Here is a 15,176-nt window from a genome sequence, read left to right on the forward strand (position 1 = left end):
GCTATACATGTGTTAATGATGGAGACTGTGGCCACCATGTATGTGAAGACATGAAAACAGTGTCTGCCCAACATATTGTAGAACCCATACATCATCATCTAATTTTAATTTCGAACATTTAAATCATGCAGATCATTGTATTTAAATGCAAAACCACATCTTCATCCAACTTTCAAATTAAAGCAAAAAACAACAAACTTCTCAGACTCCTGTTCAGTTCAGTCTGTTGTGCTCTGCAGGGGCAACATCTTGTTACAGTGGTTGCAAGCACATTGACAAACACACAGATGTCAATTGGTGGAGAGAAGTGAATGTAAATAGGACTTCGATAGTAGCTGTCCATCAACACACACACAACTACACAAACGTGTGTGCACTATACAGTGATTTGGTTTAGGAATGGGGAAAGATATCACACAGGCAGCATTCACTGGTGATTATTCAGTACACTACACACACACACACACATTGACCCACTGTTGGTGCAGTGTGGTACTTAGCAAAACACAGTAGTTGTGTTTGGACCAGATCAGACAAAGTCTCCTTGGAAAAACTCACCTTAACCCAGTGTAGACTATATAAATAATTTTCAAAAGAGAAAAAGAAGAACCAGATCCAGAGGGCACCTGAGGACTGTTTGAACCTCGTCTGAACAAGCCCACAGATAATTAGACCTGATCTAAGATGTGGTCGACCTGAGCGGATCCCACCAGGGAGAGAATACTAACACCAACAGCAGCATGATGCACCACCACCTACTGAGCAGCAGTGGTTGGAAAGTGAAGCAACATATCATCTTTCCCCGCTCCTCACAGTTCACACTCTCTGTCTCACCTCAAAAAACACTTTTTTTTCCCTAGCAATCACTGCATGACAGAGCTGATAGTAAGTCTGCTTGGCTACACTCTGGTATTCAACATATTGACAAACACCTGAGAGCAGCTGCAGTGGAACAGAACCTTCACAAACCAGAAAGTTGATAATGATAATTGTATTCCTGTCTGGATGGAGAACACAGTTGGATCAAAATGTACAGTAATGACCTAATGAAAAACATCATTTATCTTCCGTTAATGTAAAATCTGTCGAGATAGATGATTGAAGTCACTTAGGGTAAATATTTCAGCACACACACGTCACCTCTGAGTAATCGGTCCTGTCTGAATCAAGCTTAAAATGTGTTCAGTCTTTGATGGACGCACACTCCGTCTTGAGCGTTTTCTTTCCCTGCAGACAGTTTCACATCAAGACTGTGCCACAGTGAACGGCTGTTAGAAGTTAGGGCTTGTGACAAATGAGACGCGGTGGTTGAGGGGAAGAAGAAAACAGAATTTCACCTGCTTTGTGAAGGTGACGCTTTCTTGTCACTCCCGTGTCGAACTTATCTTTTTTTTTTTTTTTTTTTTTTCCTTTACAAGAAGCAGAAGATCCATCCACGGAGAAAAAAGACAAAACCGCTTTTGATAGGCACTCTGCTAACTCCCCATCACCACTCACCTCTCAGACTAGGACGACACCACAACATGAATAATTTGTGAAGCTGGGAGCCCACAAGGCTCCCGGGCATAAACACAGCCATATTTCCATGTTCCTCTGTAATTTTCGGTAATTATCTCCTTGGTGCACACACGGTAGCTTCTACCAGGGAGTTGAGTCAACAAACATTATAAGGCAATTTCTTCCCACATAATGAGTGAAGGGTTAAGCTGCTCAAGGATGATGAGAAGCTTCTTAATACTCTCCCTAAAATAAGTGGTCTGCTAGCTCCTTCTGTATTTTAAGAGCTCCCAACATTGAAATCTAGTGTTTACTTATTCATTATTGTCTGCGCGCATGCACGTGTGTGTGTGTGTGGGTGTGTGTGTGTGTGTGTGTGAGGTGGGGGGTGGGTCGTGTGTGGTGGATTTGTGAACTATAGAGCTGTGTGTGTTTGGCAGCTTTGTGACCGTGATATTCTGCAGTGTTGAATATGTTTATGCATATATTTAATGACTTCAGTCGCCATTAACTTCACTCATTGAATACGCTGTCCGCACTTTATATGCATATTTAGTTTCGCATAGATTTGTAAAAGCAACAAGACGCATAATGTGACTGCTACCTCAGCCCAGGGCCTTGAAAACTGGAACAGTATACTAATTCATTCTAGAGAGGGTAATGTAAAGGGTCTTTTCACCATTTGTATGTATGGAGGTCAGTTTACTGGGCTCAAAGCAGCTGTATAATAATGCTTTATGTGGTTGTGAAGAGAGTTTCTGTAGAAAGGATGTGAACAGTGTTATGACTTCAATTCAAAAGGGGCATGGAAGTTTAATAATGCTACCGTCAAAGTGCAATTCCCAAAATACAAAATACAATAAATAATACCAAGATGAATATGTATATTATATATTTGGCATATATGTATGTCCTTTGTGTGTGTGGTAACACAGAGAAAGCCGTGTTAATGTATTCAAGTATAGATTCCAGGTGAACACAGGGTCTAGAAATCGGAATAGCCTGTTCCCCTCCACATTGATATTGGTGATGTGTAGTCATAGTTAGTCTTCAACTAACTTTGTGCTAGTCCACAACTTTATTGCTAAACCTAACCTAAACTAAAGGGCAATACATATAAAGTCACTATATCCTAGTGTTTTTTTAACCTACACCAAAGGTTTCTTGTATATTTAGCTACACTGTGTCTAAAAGCTGCTGGAGGGAAAAAAATTGTCTTGATTTTCTCTCTTTTTTTTGGGAGCAAAATGGAGCATGACAGCTTTGACCAATACATTCACAGGCTTAATTTACACACAAGTCAACAGCAAACTTTTAGAAACTTTTTTTTCTTCACACATTGCAGCAGCTGACTTAAAAGTGTGTACCTATTCACAGCGTGATGACTTAGTGGATGGAATTAAGCAAAAAAGCAAAAAAAAAAAAAGATGTACTGTATGTGTAAGAGGAGGCTCTTAAAGCCTCGGAGATTCCCCCATCTTGGAGGCTTAAAAGACATAAGGTGAACACGTTTGGGAGATTGCAAAGGCTTTGCGCGTGTATGTGGAAACATTCGCGTGGGCTTGTGTTTACCTTTCTGTGGGTATGTGTTTGCTTGTGTGACTCAGTGCACATGCATATGTGAGTGTGATCATTCCCGAGGCAGTCGCTCTCTCTGCTCAATAACTCACATGGCAAGGCAGGACCTAATAGACCCTAGCCTAATATCAGCTAATGTCAGAGAGGCTTATGGCTGACTACCTGCTGTTCGAGAGAGGGAGAGAGAGGTGGATTGGTGGAGGCAGCGATAAGGGTTGAGAAGGAAAATGAATAGGGAAATAAATGGAAAGAGAAAAGGCTAAATCAAAAGAGCAAAGCTGAGCAAAAGTTAGAGAGCGAGGCACGAGGAGAGAGTGACTGTGAGAGAAATGCAAAAGAGGAAAAACACAGATAGCAGTAATGCTGCATGTGAGGCTTCTTAAGCATGCTGGACCGTGACACACACAAACACACACACACACACAGGAGTAAAACCATGCAGGGGAGAAAATACATACATGTTGCCAGCCGCATGCAGCTCAAAGAAGACTGTGTCTGCCCATTTACACCTCTTTGACTTTATTCAGCACCAGCCACTGTTTCATTTGCTGCTTCAGATGAGTCAACACCATGGTCCTACACATGTGCAGAATATTAATAGCAAATATTGGTTCCTCTGATGTGGACCATCTGATATCGGTAATCCATCAGCCAACTAGCTTCTGTGTCCGTAGTCATCACCTTTGGTATTAAATATATTTATTTCTCCATTTTATATTTTAAAGAGGCTGAGTGGAAATACATCTGTGTGTCTTGCTGAATTGCCTGAGCTCCATTCTGGGGATTTGTAGATTATGTCATTTTATAGATATCCCAGGTTCCAGGAAGTGTGTATTGGAAGGTCAACATACCCCCAGAGCTTCAATATTTATTTCAGATTCTATTGAACAAATCAATTGATGTATTTTGCCCTCAAAGAAACACATTTTCTAATGACTAAAGGATGAAGTGGCTGCTTGCAAGGTCATACATTATTATTATTATTATGACATTATTTATAAATTATTTGCTTTAATTAAAACTAAATAGTATTTAGACATTGTCCAGATTCCCATTATTTCCATTTTTAAAGTTATAAATACCCCAGATTCCATACTGGATCTTATTCTGAAGGGCAATTATAAGTGTGGGTTCTGTACATGGTGCAGCTTTACCGGTAGTTCTGTTACTCCCCCATGGAGAGCAGAGGTGTTTCCTCAAGTGTTTTCAAAATTGTAGCTTCTCTTGAGTGTTTCAGCTCAGTGTTTCCCAGAGTGTTTTCTATAGATTGTCTCAGTCCTGGAGGAAGGTGTGAGAATCTGAAACTGTTGTGACAGGAGACTTTGACCACACGGTGACCAGCAGGTACACACTGATGATACTCAGGATTGCCGTTGTTAGCTTTGTTTTCAGTCATTGTCACTTACAGTAATTCTACTGTTTAGATAACACTGAACAGGCAGAGAGGAGGAAGAAGAGGAGGGGGAGGCAGGAGAGGTTCATCTGCCTGGCTGCATCAAATACTGTGCTTTTAATATTTATTTAATATTATTTAATAATAGATGGAAGGATGATGCAGGTGTCCAGCACCATGTATGCACAGAAATTCATGATTCAGTGGTTTAATTTTTGAAGTGTTTACCACCTGTGGTCCAGCAGATGTAGTAGACATAGCCTTGTTCAACTAAAGCACTAATTCATTCATTTTTATTGATTAACCCGCCTCTTCATTTGTCTACTCAGAGACTTTGCAATTACACAGAAAATTTAACAGCATACTCATTTATCTTGCTTTTTATATTTAATTTTCTTTACTTTTGTGTTGTTTTTTTCTCTTTGTGAAAATCAATGACAAGCTAATGTCTGAAACCTTTACCTTGTAAAGTTATACATTTCTGTTTTGCATAAATTATGTTTTGGGAGCAACCAAGGACAAAGACAATGATTTTGTGAATTTAATTAACTTAGCTGGTGATGCTGCTGTGCAGTCGTGCTAGACTGATAAAATCACTTGCATGTGCAGCAGCCAGCAAATCAATAGTAGACTAGAGGGTGAAAAATGAGAATATGCAGCACAAAGCATTAAACCCTCCTCACCCTCAGACTCTGACGGAGTTGCCTCACAGGGGGCAGCTAACAATGCTGGGCCTCCAAAAATGGCTTCAGCTGCTGCCTCCCACTTCTACAAAGGAAAACTGTGTAATTTGCAGAGTCCTGAATTGGTGGCTAGATGTTTTTAGTATTGATTAATGAACTTCTGATGCAGCAGTGAACTGCAGGGTGGTGGCATAGGGGATGATGTACATGCCTTCACTCCCTCACCCTTTTCCTGGCCGACTTATTTTCTTTATTTTATTTTTTAAAACTGTTGCCTTGTTGCCATGCTTAATCAGTATAATTTCATTAATACCATTTCATAAATAGATGACAGTTCACTTTCATAAAACTTCATGCAGTTTATTATGAAGATTCTTCGCCCACACTCACATCTGCAAGGCCACACTTTGAAGCGGTTTATTCACCAGGTCCTGCCCTTGGAGACAAGACTACAAAAACACAGCTCTGCTTCAGTTAGTCATATCACGTTGATAGACAGAAAAGAAGATAACATAATAGCATTTAATCATGCCTCCATGCCAGTCATATCACTCTGTAATTACGCTGTAAAATAAAAGAATACAAAGACAGCGGCGCTCTCTTGGCCCATTACTGCAGATCAAATACAAAATGATAAGACTGAGGGAAAATTGTATGGAGACTCTTAAATGTCCTTTGTGTATCTTAAATCAGGCCTTCATATAGGCCAACCTTCTTTTGGTAAGATGAAGGGTGTGGGTTTAACTGACTGATGTGCACATCTTTTATATAAAGACAGTGGCTCACATGCTTGTGTAAGTAAATCCATACAGATAAATAAACATGTATCAATGTCCCCTGGCTCAGTTTCAGAGCTAGGTTCAGTCTGCACATTTGTTTTATTGTGCAAAGACTCCCTGTTGTGGATTTTGGAGTCAATTATCACCAGCAAAAGAAAATGTGAAGAGGATGTTAATTCTATTCTCTTGATCAAAAAGCCCCGAAAGTAAATAATTAGTTGTGTTCTGTTCCTGTTTAGTTGTCTTCTTTTGTCGAAGTAGCAGGTTGTTAAACTTCTCTGCCTCTGGATCCTTGTGCAGAATTTAGAAAAAAAGAAAAGAAAATCTCCTGTTGTACTCCGTTGTCCTTCTCAGAAGGGCTGCTCTGTGCTCGGGGTTATGACATGAGAATCTGTCAGGAACAGAGTTTTTAACGCTGTTACATCTGAGAAAAGGGAAGTGGAGAGACACAGAAGTTTGTTAGAATGGATAGACACAACTGGAAGGGTTTAGAGAAAGTAAAAGAAAAAAGTGCAAGTGGAATAATAAAAAGCAGAAAAGCAATGGCTCTAATCAGTTCCGCAGCTAGCTTGCCTGCATGACCCCTCACTCTGCATTACCAAGCTTCATCTCTATGGTAATGCTCCCGGCCACCAGAGTTCATTTCCACAATTTCCTAAGGCAGGCCAACAGAGATATCAAGGTACAAAAAAGAAGGAGAAAAAAGAAATGTCTATGCATGCTCACATTGTATTCCAATTTTATGCACGACCCAGGGGAGTAAATGTGAGGTTGAGTGGTTTTGTGTGTGTGTGTGTGTGTGTGTGTGTGTGTGTGTGTTTTTGTGAGTGTCTGAAGGGCAGAGAGTGACAAAAACAATGAGTAATGTCATATTTTGCAAAAAAGAACAGGTCTAACACTGTGTATATCATCCCACTCAACGTGTCTCCGCATCGAGGCTTATTTTAATTTTTCAGACTTTTCTGGCCAAAGTGAAGCAATGCTGTCACTCATGTCTACACTGAGCTTCACATACAAACACAGATGTATCATCACACTATCACTCATGTGCAGAAACCCCACAGTGTACTCTCTATCACAGGCTGTTTCATTGACAGCGTCACCTCCCAAGCCTAATCAATATTGGCCGTGAGAAGTCACCAGATCTCCTCCTCTCAGTGGAATCATTCATCAACCGAGCTGTGTCTGCAGCTGTAATAAGACACTGTAACACAAGTCTCAAGGTAAACATGGCTGATTGTTTTATTACACTATGAATTAGCCAGGTTTTTTGGGGGATGAAGTTCTTTAATGACTCTTTAATTCTTCATCTGGGGCCCGTGTCCTGGGTGACACATGGGCGCTTTATCTTTGTTATGACTCATCTGACAGGTCCCCGCTCGCAAAGCGTTTATTCAAATAACAGATATTACAGCGATTAAACATATTACACGCAATTGGATGGGCTATCCTCTACAGACCTCATAAACCTCTGTCTGCGCTGTCCAACAAAACTGGTGGATGGCTCTCAAGTGTGGCAAAGTTTTCAAAGCAATGGGAGGAAAAAAACAGGAATCACAACAGACTGATTATCTGACAGGACACCAAATATGTTGAATTCAGAAATTATATGAGTAATATCAAACGTATTTTAATTATCATTAAAGGTGTTCATATGGACTAGTTTTTCTGTATAGTTCCATTGAAATATGTGTTTTATAGTTGTTTAGTTGTAGGTTTGGCTGAAAATGTCAGTTATTTTGTATCGGTCAGATAAAGTACAAATTGTTTGCGTAGCTTGACACCACTCTGTGAACCAACACTTTACATAATAGAGTAATTTGAAGTGTATTGTAGAAGCTGATTGAAATTTTGGTTCGAATCCAAAGGTGTCAAGAGGTATTTGACATTATTACACAGCCTCTGTGTTGTCGGCCTTTGCATGATGCTGAATTAAGCGATTCAAATCGAACTGAATATTCTAGTCTCTGTTTTCATTTTTGCACAAGCAGTTGCCCTCTTTTTTGCATATTGTGTATATTTTGTGTAGAGACAACTGTTTTGAACAAGGCTCTTTCCCTTTTGTCTGTGCTGTCTTTTGTTGCGCGCTTCTCTTTCTAAGGCTGGGTAATTATCCCATTTAGCGATGAATCCGAACAGCATGGCAGCCATAGAAATTACAAACATGCTGTGTCATGCTGGATGTCAAATTTTCAGTTGGTTGTTTTCTGGCTGTCGTGTGTATGTGGAAGGAAAAGATTGGGAGGAGACGAGTGATGAGTGCACACCACATGAGTCCAACTAGTATTATCCACTTACAGCTGTGTCATGGTGTATTTTAAAACTATTAAACCCTCGGTAGAAAAGTGTTTTTTTTTTTACATCTAAAAATGTGTAAGTAGATATGTAACACTGGAGATTGCTTTTCTCATAATTTTTCATTTTCTTTTCAATTTGTAGGCAAATCAGGAAGTCAGAAAGTTGGCAATATCATTTCACAGCTTGTTGCCACGGTTTTTTGTTTTTTTTCCTGTTAGTTGTTTTCTTTCTGCATTCAGTCACATGTCAAAAGCAGGAACAACATCTGATCAAATGCACACTTCTCCAGTCAGACAGTTTTTGACCATAAAATGATTGACACTGCACAGAGAAGTGCGTCTTTTGTCGAGCAGGAAATTCACTTTCCTCCTTTATATTTCAAGCCAAAGCTTTGTCTTCCTCCACCCTGGTCCTCTTGCTTTCACTCTGACACCATTTCAGCTTACCCACAATGCTGTAGCCCTGCTTATACCTTCAGCTTCCATAGATTTACCAACATAACCCCCCACACACACACACACACACACACCTTCCTGTCTGTACTGCACTGGCACCCAGTGGCTGCTCACATATGGTTCAAAACACTATTGTTAGTCTAGAAGGCTACCAAAAGCAAAGCAACCCCCACCTTCATGTCTCCAGATCATGATTCAACCCCACGGTCTCACACTCAGCTTGTGATTCACCGGCCCGCCCCTCTCTGTGGTAAGCCGGACACCGCTCTGCCCTGTCCGGACTCCTCAACCCCTCCGCAGGTCAGACTCTTCCCAGTGGAGAAGTAATCTTTTCACCTCAGTCAGAACCACAATCATTTCTCTTGTAACATTCAGAAATCTCTCCTCTGCTTCTCCATCTCACCTCTGAACTCCAGCTCAGTGCTCAGTGCTCAGTTCCTCACATGCTGCTTATCTGCCACGCAGACACACACATTCACGCACACACAACAGCCAGACTTTTGTTTGTGTTGTTAGGATGTAATTAAAATGAGAATGTACCTGTTCATGCTGATTGGAAGGATCCTATCTGACACTTCCTGTGGTTAATAATCTAACTTTTTTTTCTTTCATTTGCACTGTGTAATATCCCACAGACTGTGCCTTCTGTCTTTTTTTTTCTTTTTCTTTTTTTACTTTTCTTTCCATCTGTTTTTTTTTTCTTTGTGCCTAACAGAGCAAAAACAAGCAAACCCAGCAGTCCACACATGAAGTGCAGTATTGAACACACAACAAACGCTGGACTAATCCCGATGCCGTTCACCTGTCATTTGGCACAGAGAAAGAGCAGCCTCTAGTGGTGAACATTAGGATTGCGCTTTTTCCGTCTTCCCCTACTGTTCAGTTACTTTTTTATTCATCATTACTGGACATGTGCTGGACACTTTGTGCCCACATTACATCATAACTTCTCCAGTCTAATGTTGTTCTCTGAGTGGTCATTAAAGTGTGGCAGGAGGGTTAGGATGCAGAGGAGCACTAGATTATTTGACAGAGCGTGACTTTTAAAAAGTAATAGGCTGATATCAAAAATTGGATTAGGAAACAAATTTGGCCTTGAAATCCAGCAACTTGGCTTCATTATTGCTGACTCATGTCAAGTCTTAATGATAAAACCCGACAAATCACGCAAGTTTGACCTATGAATCATACTTTAATCTTTGCCTTGAATTAGGTTTGCAACCAAAGTTGTGTTTGATTTATTGTCAAAGTTAGACTGCCCTTTTCTAAAATATTCAATTATAACAAGGAGTCATTTCAAGTCAGCTATACACAAATCCAATTTAAAGCAATCATCTAATAATTTGGAAGTGGGAAAAAAAACATGATTTTGTGAAATTATCATTCAATGTGTCCTCTGTACATGTCAGTTACTTTCTGATGAGCTACCTCCTTGCTCAGCGTTGACGTAAAAAGGTGACACATGCTCAGTCAGCAGCTGAGCCAGAAACAGACTCAGAATACAGCCTTTGTAAGCCTTTGGCGCCAAGGATTTGTATGTATATTCAATACTCATTTCCTTTGGGGAATTGGGAACGTTTTGTTAGTGCTTGCATCAGTCCACAGAGGCGGCTTCCAAATGAGTGGAAAAGAGCATCGTACACGGCTTACAGTTTGCAGAAACAGTAAGTTTCTTAAATGTCCAAAGCCAGGAGGATTAGTCATCTCTGGGACCTATGGATGCCTGTGTTGTTCATTTTCTGATCTGATTGGTTGGCTGGCCCAGAGTTGTTTTGATAAAAGAATTCCTGAATGCCAGTATGTGTTGTTGTTTATCTCAACATTGCGGAGTAGGCTTTGCAATGGGTCTCTTGTGTAAACTGCATGTTTTACTCTGGTTTCAGTAATTCAGTGTTTTTAGACAAATCTCACACATCCATTATTTGTATTATTTTTTTTATCCCTGGTAGATGATAACCTCATATTCTGTAAATGAGTCAGAAAACAACATGATGGAAAAACTGACAGTGGGAAAAGCGAGAGCCCGGGGGTGGGGGGCGTTTTCCAGCGGACGCTACAGTTGAGAAGCACCATTAGCCTTTATTGTTGTCGAGATGTGTCTCAGGGTTTCAGATAATGAACTGAGATGTTGTGGAATGTCAGTGTAGTTAAGACGTAGTGACTATGGTTTAATGTGTCTGATCAGTGCTGCTGTGTGGGGTGGGCTGTGTACATGGACTCTCACAAGAGCCAATTACCTTGGACAATGTTTAGATAAGTACCACTCAATATCAGTTACACAGTCACAAACACAGATAGATACACACTTATTCATGCACGTGCACAAACACAGACACAGGCATCAAGATTGAAGTGACTTGCAGATAGCCCTGTTGCCTATTACAGTCTCAGATGGACATACACACTCACAAACATTTTTTCTAAATTGACTTGTGGATAGCGCTCATCTGTGCCAGTCAACAGAATGCCTGTGATTTGGGAGGATTGAGCAGGGGAAGCTGTGAGAGAGAATACCAGACAGGATGCAGAGAGCGAACCAGAAAGGGTTACTGCTGGGGACCAGGCTGAGCAAACAGCAAACAATTGTTACACCCTACCTAGGGAGAAATACTGACATTGATGTCTGGCTGCAAAAAAAACTGTTTGTGTGTGAGACCTCAGCTCCAATATGCTTGAATAATCAGATGTATCTGTGTTTGAATTGAAATGGTACATACTGTACACAGAGGGCAGGAGGAGACATGGAGACTGAGATAAAAGGAGAGGAGAACTAAGAGAGACCTGTAATATATATGCATGAACTGGTCTGGAATATTTGTATTCATCCCACTAGATGTAATTTTTATTATACACTGGCCAGTGGAGCTTGTGTTTTGGAGATTCTCATTCAAATGGGAAGAGTTTGCCACACTTCTAGACTGAAGTAGGATACGAGGCCTATTTGGCCAGGGGGAGCCCAGTGTCCACTGCTCTTAATGAACACACATGGGTACTGAATGAAACATGAGTAAATACACAGGTTTGTTTGCCATTTCCCCGGGAAAATTCAGACATTCACGGATGTAGTGTGTGGAAGGTTATTCAGTGAGCTAAGGCTGTATGAATATGTGTAAGTGGGTGTGTGTAAGCTTAGCTACTAACATTAATGTGTCGGGTAACTGAACGAGGAGTATGTCTTAATTTAGAATTGCTAATTGTTAAATTACTTATGATTCATTTTAGCCACCTGTGTTAATCCTCATAAGTGGCTGTATGTACATCCAGCTCTGGCATGGGCTACTTAGAGAATAGATGGATGAGGAAAACCATGTGGTTTAATAGAACTGGAGGAAAATAGTGACAGAAGCAAGGAAATCAACATGAACAAATTACGATGTTATATATATCTGCAAAATGTACAAGATATCTGAAACAGCTAAATTGGATTCATCCATCGTTAATTTAATTATTCCTGTGAAAAATGAGTTGAAAGTTTGGGCTACACTGCCTAATAGAGCCAGCATGTTTAGATATTTATTTTGTTACGTAGATGATTAAACTCGTCCGATTTGATATAGCACACAGAAAACCCATGCAACTTCATGCTTATGTAAGCATTTCGCTTTAGCCATACAGGAAAAGCACAGGTGTAACTAATAGTGATAAATAATGATGGCTTCATTATTCTATTAAAGTTCTAAGAAGACGTATCAGTGGGCCAGCACACCAATTAGCATATTCTTGCTCTAGGAGCACTTTAGCAGAATGCACTCATTATTAATGTTAATAGTTACATCTGCATTAAAGAATTCAAAGCATCTGCAATGAGAAGGGCTTATTGCCAGGTTTGCTGCTTGTTAAGATTCAGCTTGGTAGACCATTAATGCTAGTTTGCTACAGTAAGGTTAGATGAGTTAGCTGTGGACGGCTAACGGATAAACCGTATTGTAACTCTTTGAATGGGACAGTGATGAAGAAACCGGCTCATCCTGTTAACCACTTTGGTTTGTTTAGGTTGTGGAGTTACAGATAAATGTCTCTTCCTCTAATGAGCTGTCAGCAGAACAGATGCTTCAAGCCCCCCTCACTGCTACACACACACACACACACACACACACGGGCACAAAGGCACTATGGTGTGTCTGCCGCGGTAAACAGGAATCTCCAGGACTGACACTTTGACCATTCTGAATGTGCTGTCGTACCATTTAACCTCTGTAAAATGGGACAGATGGGACAACAATCTACACTTGCCTTATTTTTCCCTCAGGGGTGGAACAAGAAGAAGAGGAAGGTTAAGGACATTTAACAATTTTATGTGCGAAAGACCAGAGGCAATAGTCTCCACACTTCTTCTCTCTTTTTTCCTTCAAATTGAGTCAATTTTCCATTTTGTTTTTGAGCAAATCTAAAGTGAGCTATTGGGTGCAATTCTTTCTTACACAGTATGTCTTATTGTGGCTAAAGAAAAGGAACTCTTGCCGAGTGTCAAGGACAGTCCACATCTGGGTTTGAAAATCCATAAACCTACATATCGTCTTGGTCCACACGCCTCCAAAGGTTCTCTGAGCCTCAGCGTGAAGCCGGCTGATTTAATTTAGCAATCAATATGTTTTCTGTGAGCATAAGCCACAGTAATCTTTTTATAGCACCTCTCCTCTCCCTCTCCCCTCTCATCCTCTGCCCTTGAGTCAATCCTTCCACCCCTTCATTGTAACACTAAGGCTGTGATTGCATCTAACAGGCTTTGTGGTTAGAGGAAGCACACAGAGGGAGAGGGACAGGAAAGAGAGGAACAGGATGAAAAATTGATATCAAGGGGAGTGAAGCTACACCCCCTGAGTCTCTGTGGCGCAAGGTCTGTGCTCTGAGACTCGGCCCCATAAAAGTGGATTAAGGGAAATAGGTTGCTGTCACTTTGCAACGATCTCATAATGCAGCAAGACAACTCGTAATTTTCTTTCTTTTTTCTGTTTTTATTTTGACAGGAAATGAACCACAGACACCTTGGTTCAGACAGAATGTTCTATGTCCTGAAGAGAAATTGAGCTCAGTAAACAAATTTACTCTGCAAGTGATTTGTCCAGGAATTAGTGCAAATAAAAATGCATAGAGCTAATATGCTATACTCCAAATATCAGCTGTGTGCATGTCTCTGTTGTGTGTAACCTCTAACTACAGTAAAATATGTTGGTCTTCTTCATCGTCTGCCCTTCCCTCTCAGCATTTTGCTGTTGCTTTCTCATTTCCATTCCTTCTTGTACTTATCGTCTCCACCAGAAAGAGAGAGCGGGGGAGAGTCCAAGGGGTTCTGTTCTTATCTGTGTTGCAGCTCTCAGCTCTGCCCCCAAACAGAGGGACACAACTATTTTCTTTATTGCACTGCCAAGCATCACACATACAATACATACCCACGTCTCGGCATTGTACGCCATGTTATTGTTTTTTTTATGGTGAGGAACTCCTCTTAAACCTATTGCTGGAAGAAATGGCCGTGATGACGAGGCATTAAACAGCATGTAGCATTCATTTTGTTGTGTTTACAGGTTAAATATTTTAGAAACTGATGGCCTACAGCTCCTTTATTCTAACCTGCCAAAATATCAGCACATAAAAAGTTATAATAGAGAAGCTTGCTAGAGAAAGCTCCAAATCCCTGTCTGTGAATGATTCAGGAGGCCCCCAGCTGGATGAGCCACAGGAACATGCAGGGATTTCAGATTTTTTATGTTTGTTTTGAACCATTGTTGAGTTCAGCAGCACCCCTGACAGTTAGATGCAAACTTCAGATAAAGTGGAGGTATGATACTTGGTGGCCGCTGTGGACTGTTACCTTTTATTGCAGAAATTTTCTGGACCATTGTGGGCAGTGATATTATTTATCTAGGTGTTAGCCTGCAGTGGTGTTGGTGTGCCAAAATGTGTACTGCAGATGACTACATTACACCAAAACTTCATGCCCTTCCTTTCTTTCTTTGTTCCTCAGGGACAACAACTTCATCAAGGACTTTCCACAGCTCGCCGATGGTCTCATGGTCATCCCCTTACCCGTAGAGGAACAATGTCGAGGTGTCTTGTCGGAGCCCCTGCCCAACCTACAGCTCCTCACAGGTGACTGTGTGTATGTGTGTGTATAGTAAATTTGTGGATATTTTTCTTTTCTTTTCTTTTTTCTTCTGGTCCGTCTCTGTTGTTGAGAGCCATTTGATTCATTGCATTTTTCAGTGGCAGCTCTATTATCTCTCTGGGATCCAGTCATGGTTTATGGCTTCATAAATTCTAAACTGATTAAAGACAGTAGCAAAAACACAGCCCCCACCTTCAACTTGAACAAATTATGTATATGGAGAGCCCCAACAATGTATCAGCTCAAAGACTCCGGGGTCCAAACTCATTCTATCATTTGTCCAGATGAATATCGCTATGCGGTAAACACCTGAAAGGAGACAGCAGATCTTATATAGAAACTGGTAAATACAAAATGTCACTGTGTTCTTGTTGCTGATATATATTG

The 15,176-nt window shown here is 40.7% G+C and overlaps 1 protein-coding gene across 1 annotated transcript in view; it reads left to right on the forward strand.

Moving 5' to 3' along the window:
* Window positions 1–15,176, forward strand: part of astn2 (astrotactin 2) — a 267,819-nt gene that overhangs the window by 194,886 nt on the left and 57,757 nt on the right. The window contains exon 14 of the mRNA XM_085793310.1: window positions 14,649–14,773. Within this exon, the coding sequence (XP_085649436.1) occupies window positions 14,649–14,773 (125 nt within the window). The remainder of the gene's footprint in view (window positions 1–14,648; window positions 14,774–15,176) is intronic.

Source organism: Trachurus japonicus, chromosome 12 (genome assembly GCF_045865225.1).
Source record: "Trachurus japonicus isolate A0001 chromosome 12, Traja_1.0".
In the NCBI taxonomy this organism is placed as follows: Eukaryota; Metazoa; Chordata; class Actinopteri; order Carangiformes; family Carangidae; genus Trachurus; species Trachurus japonicus.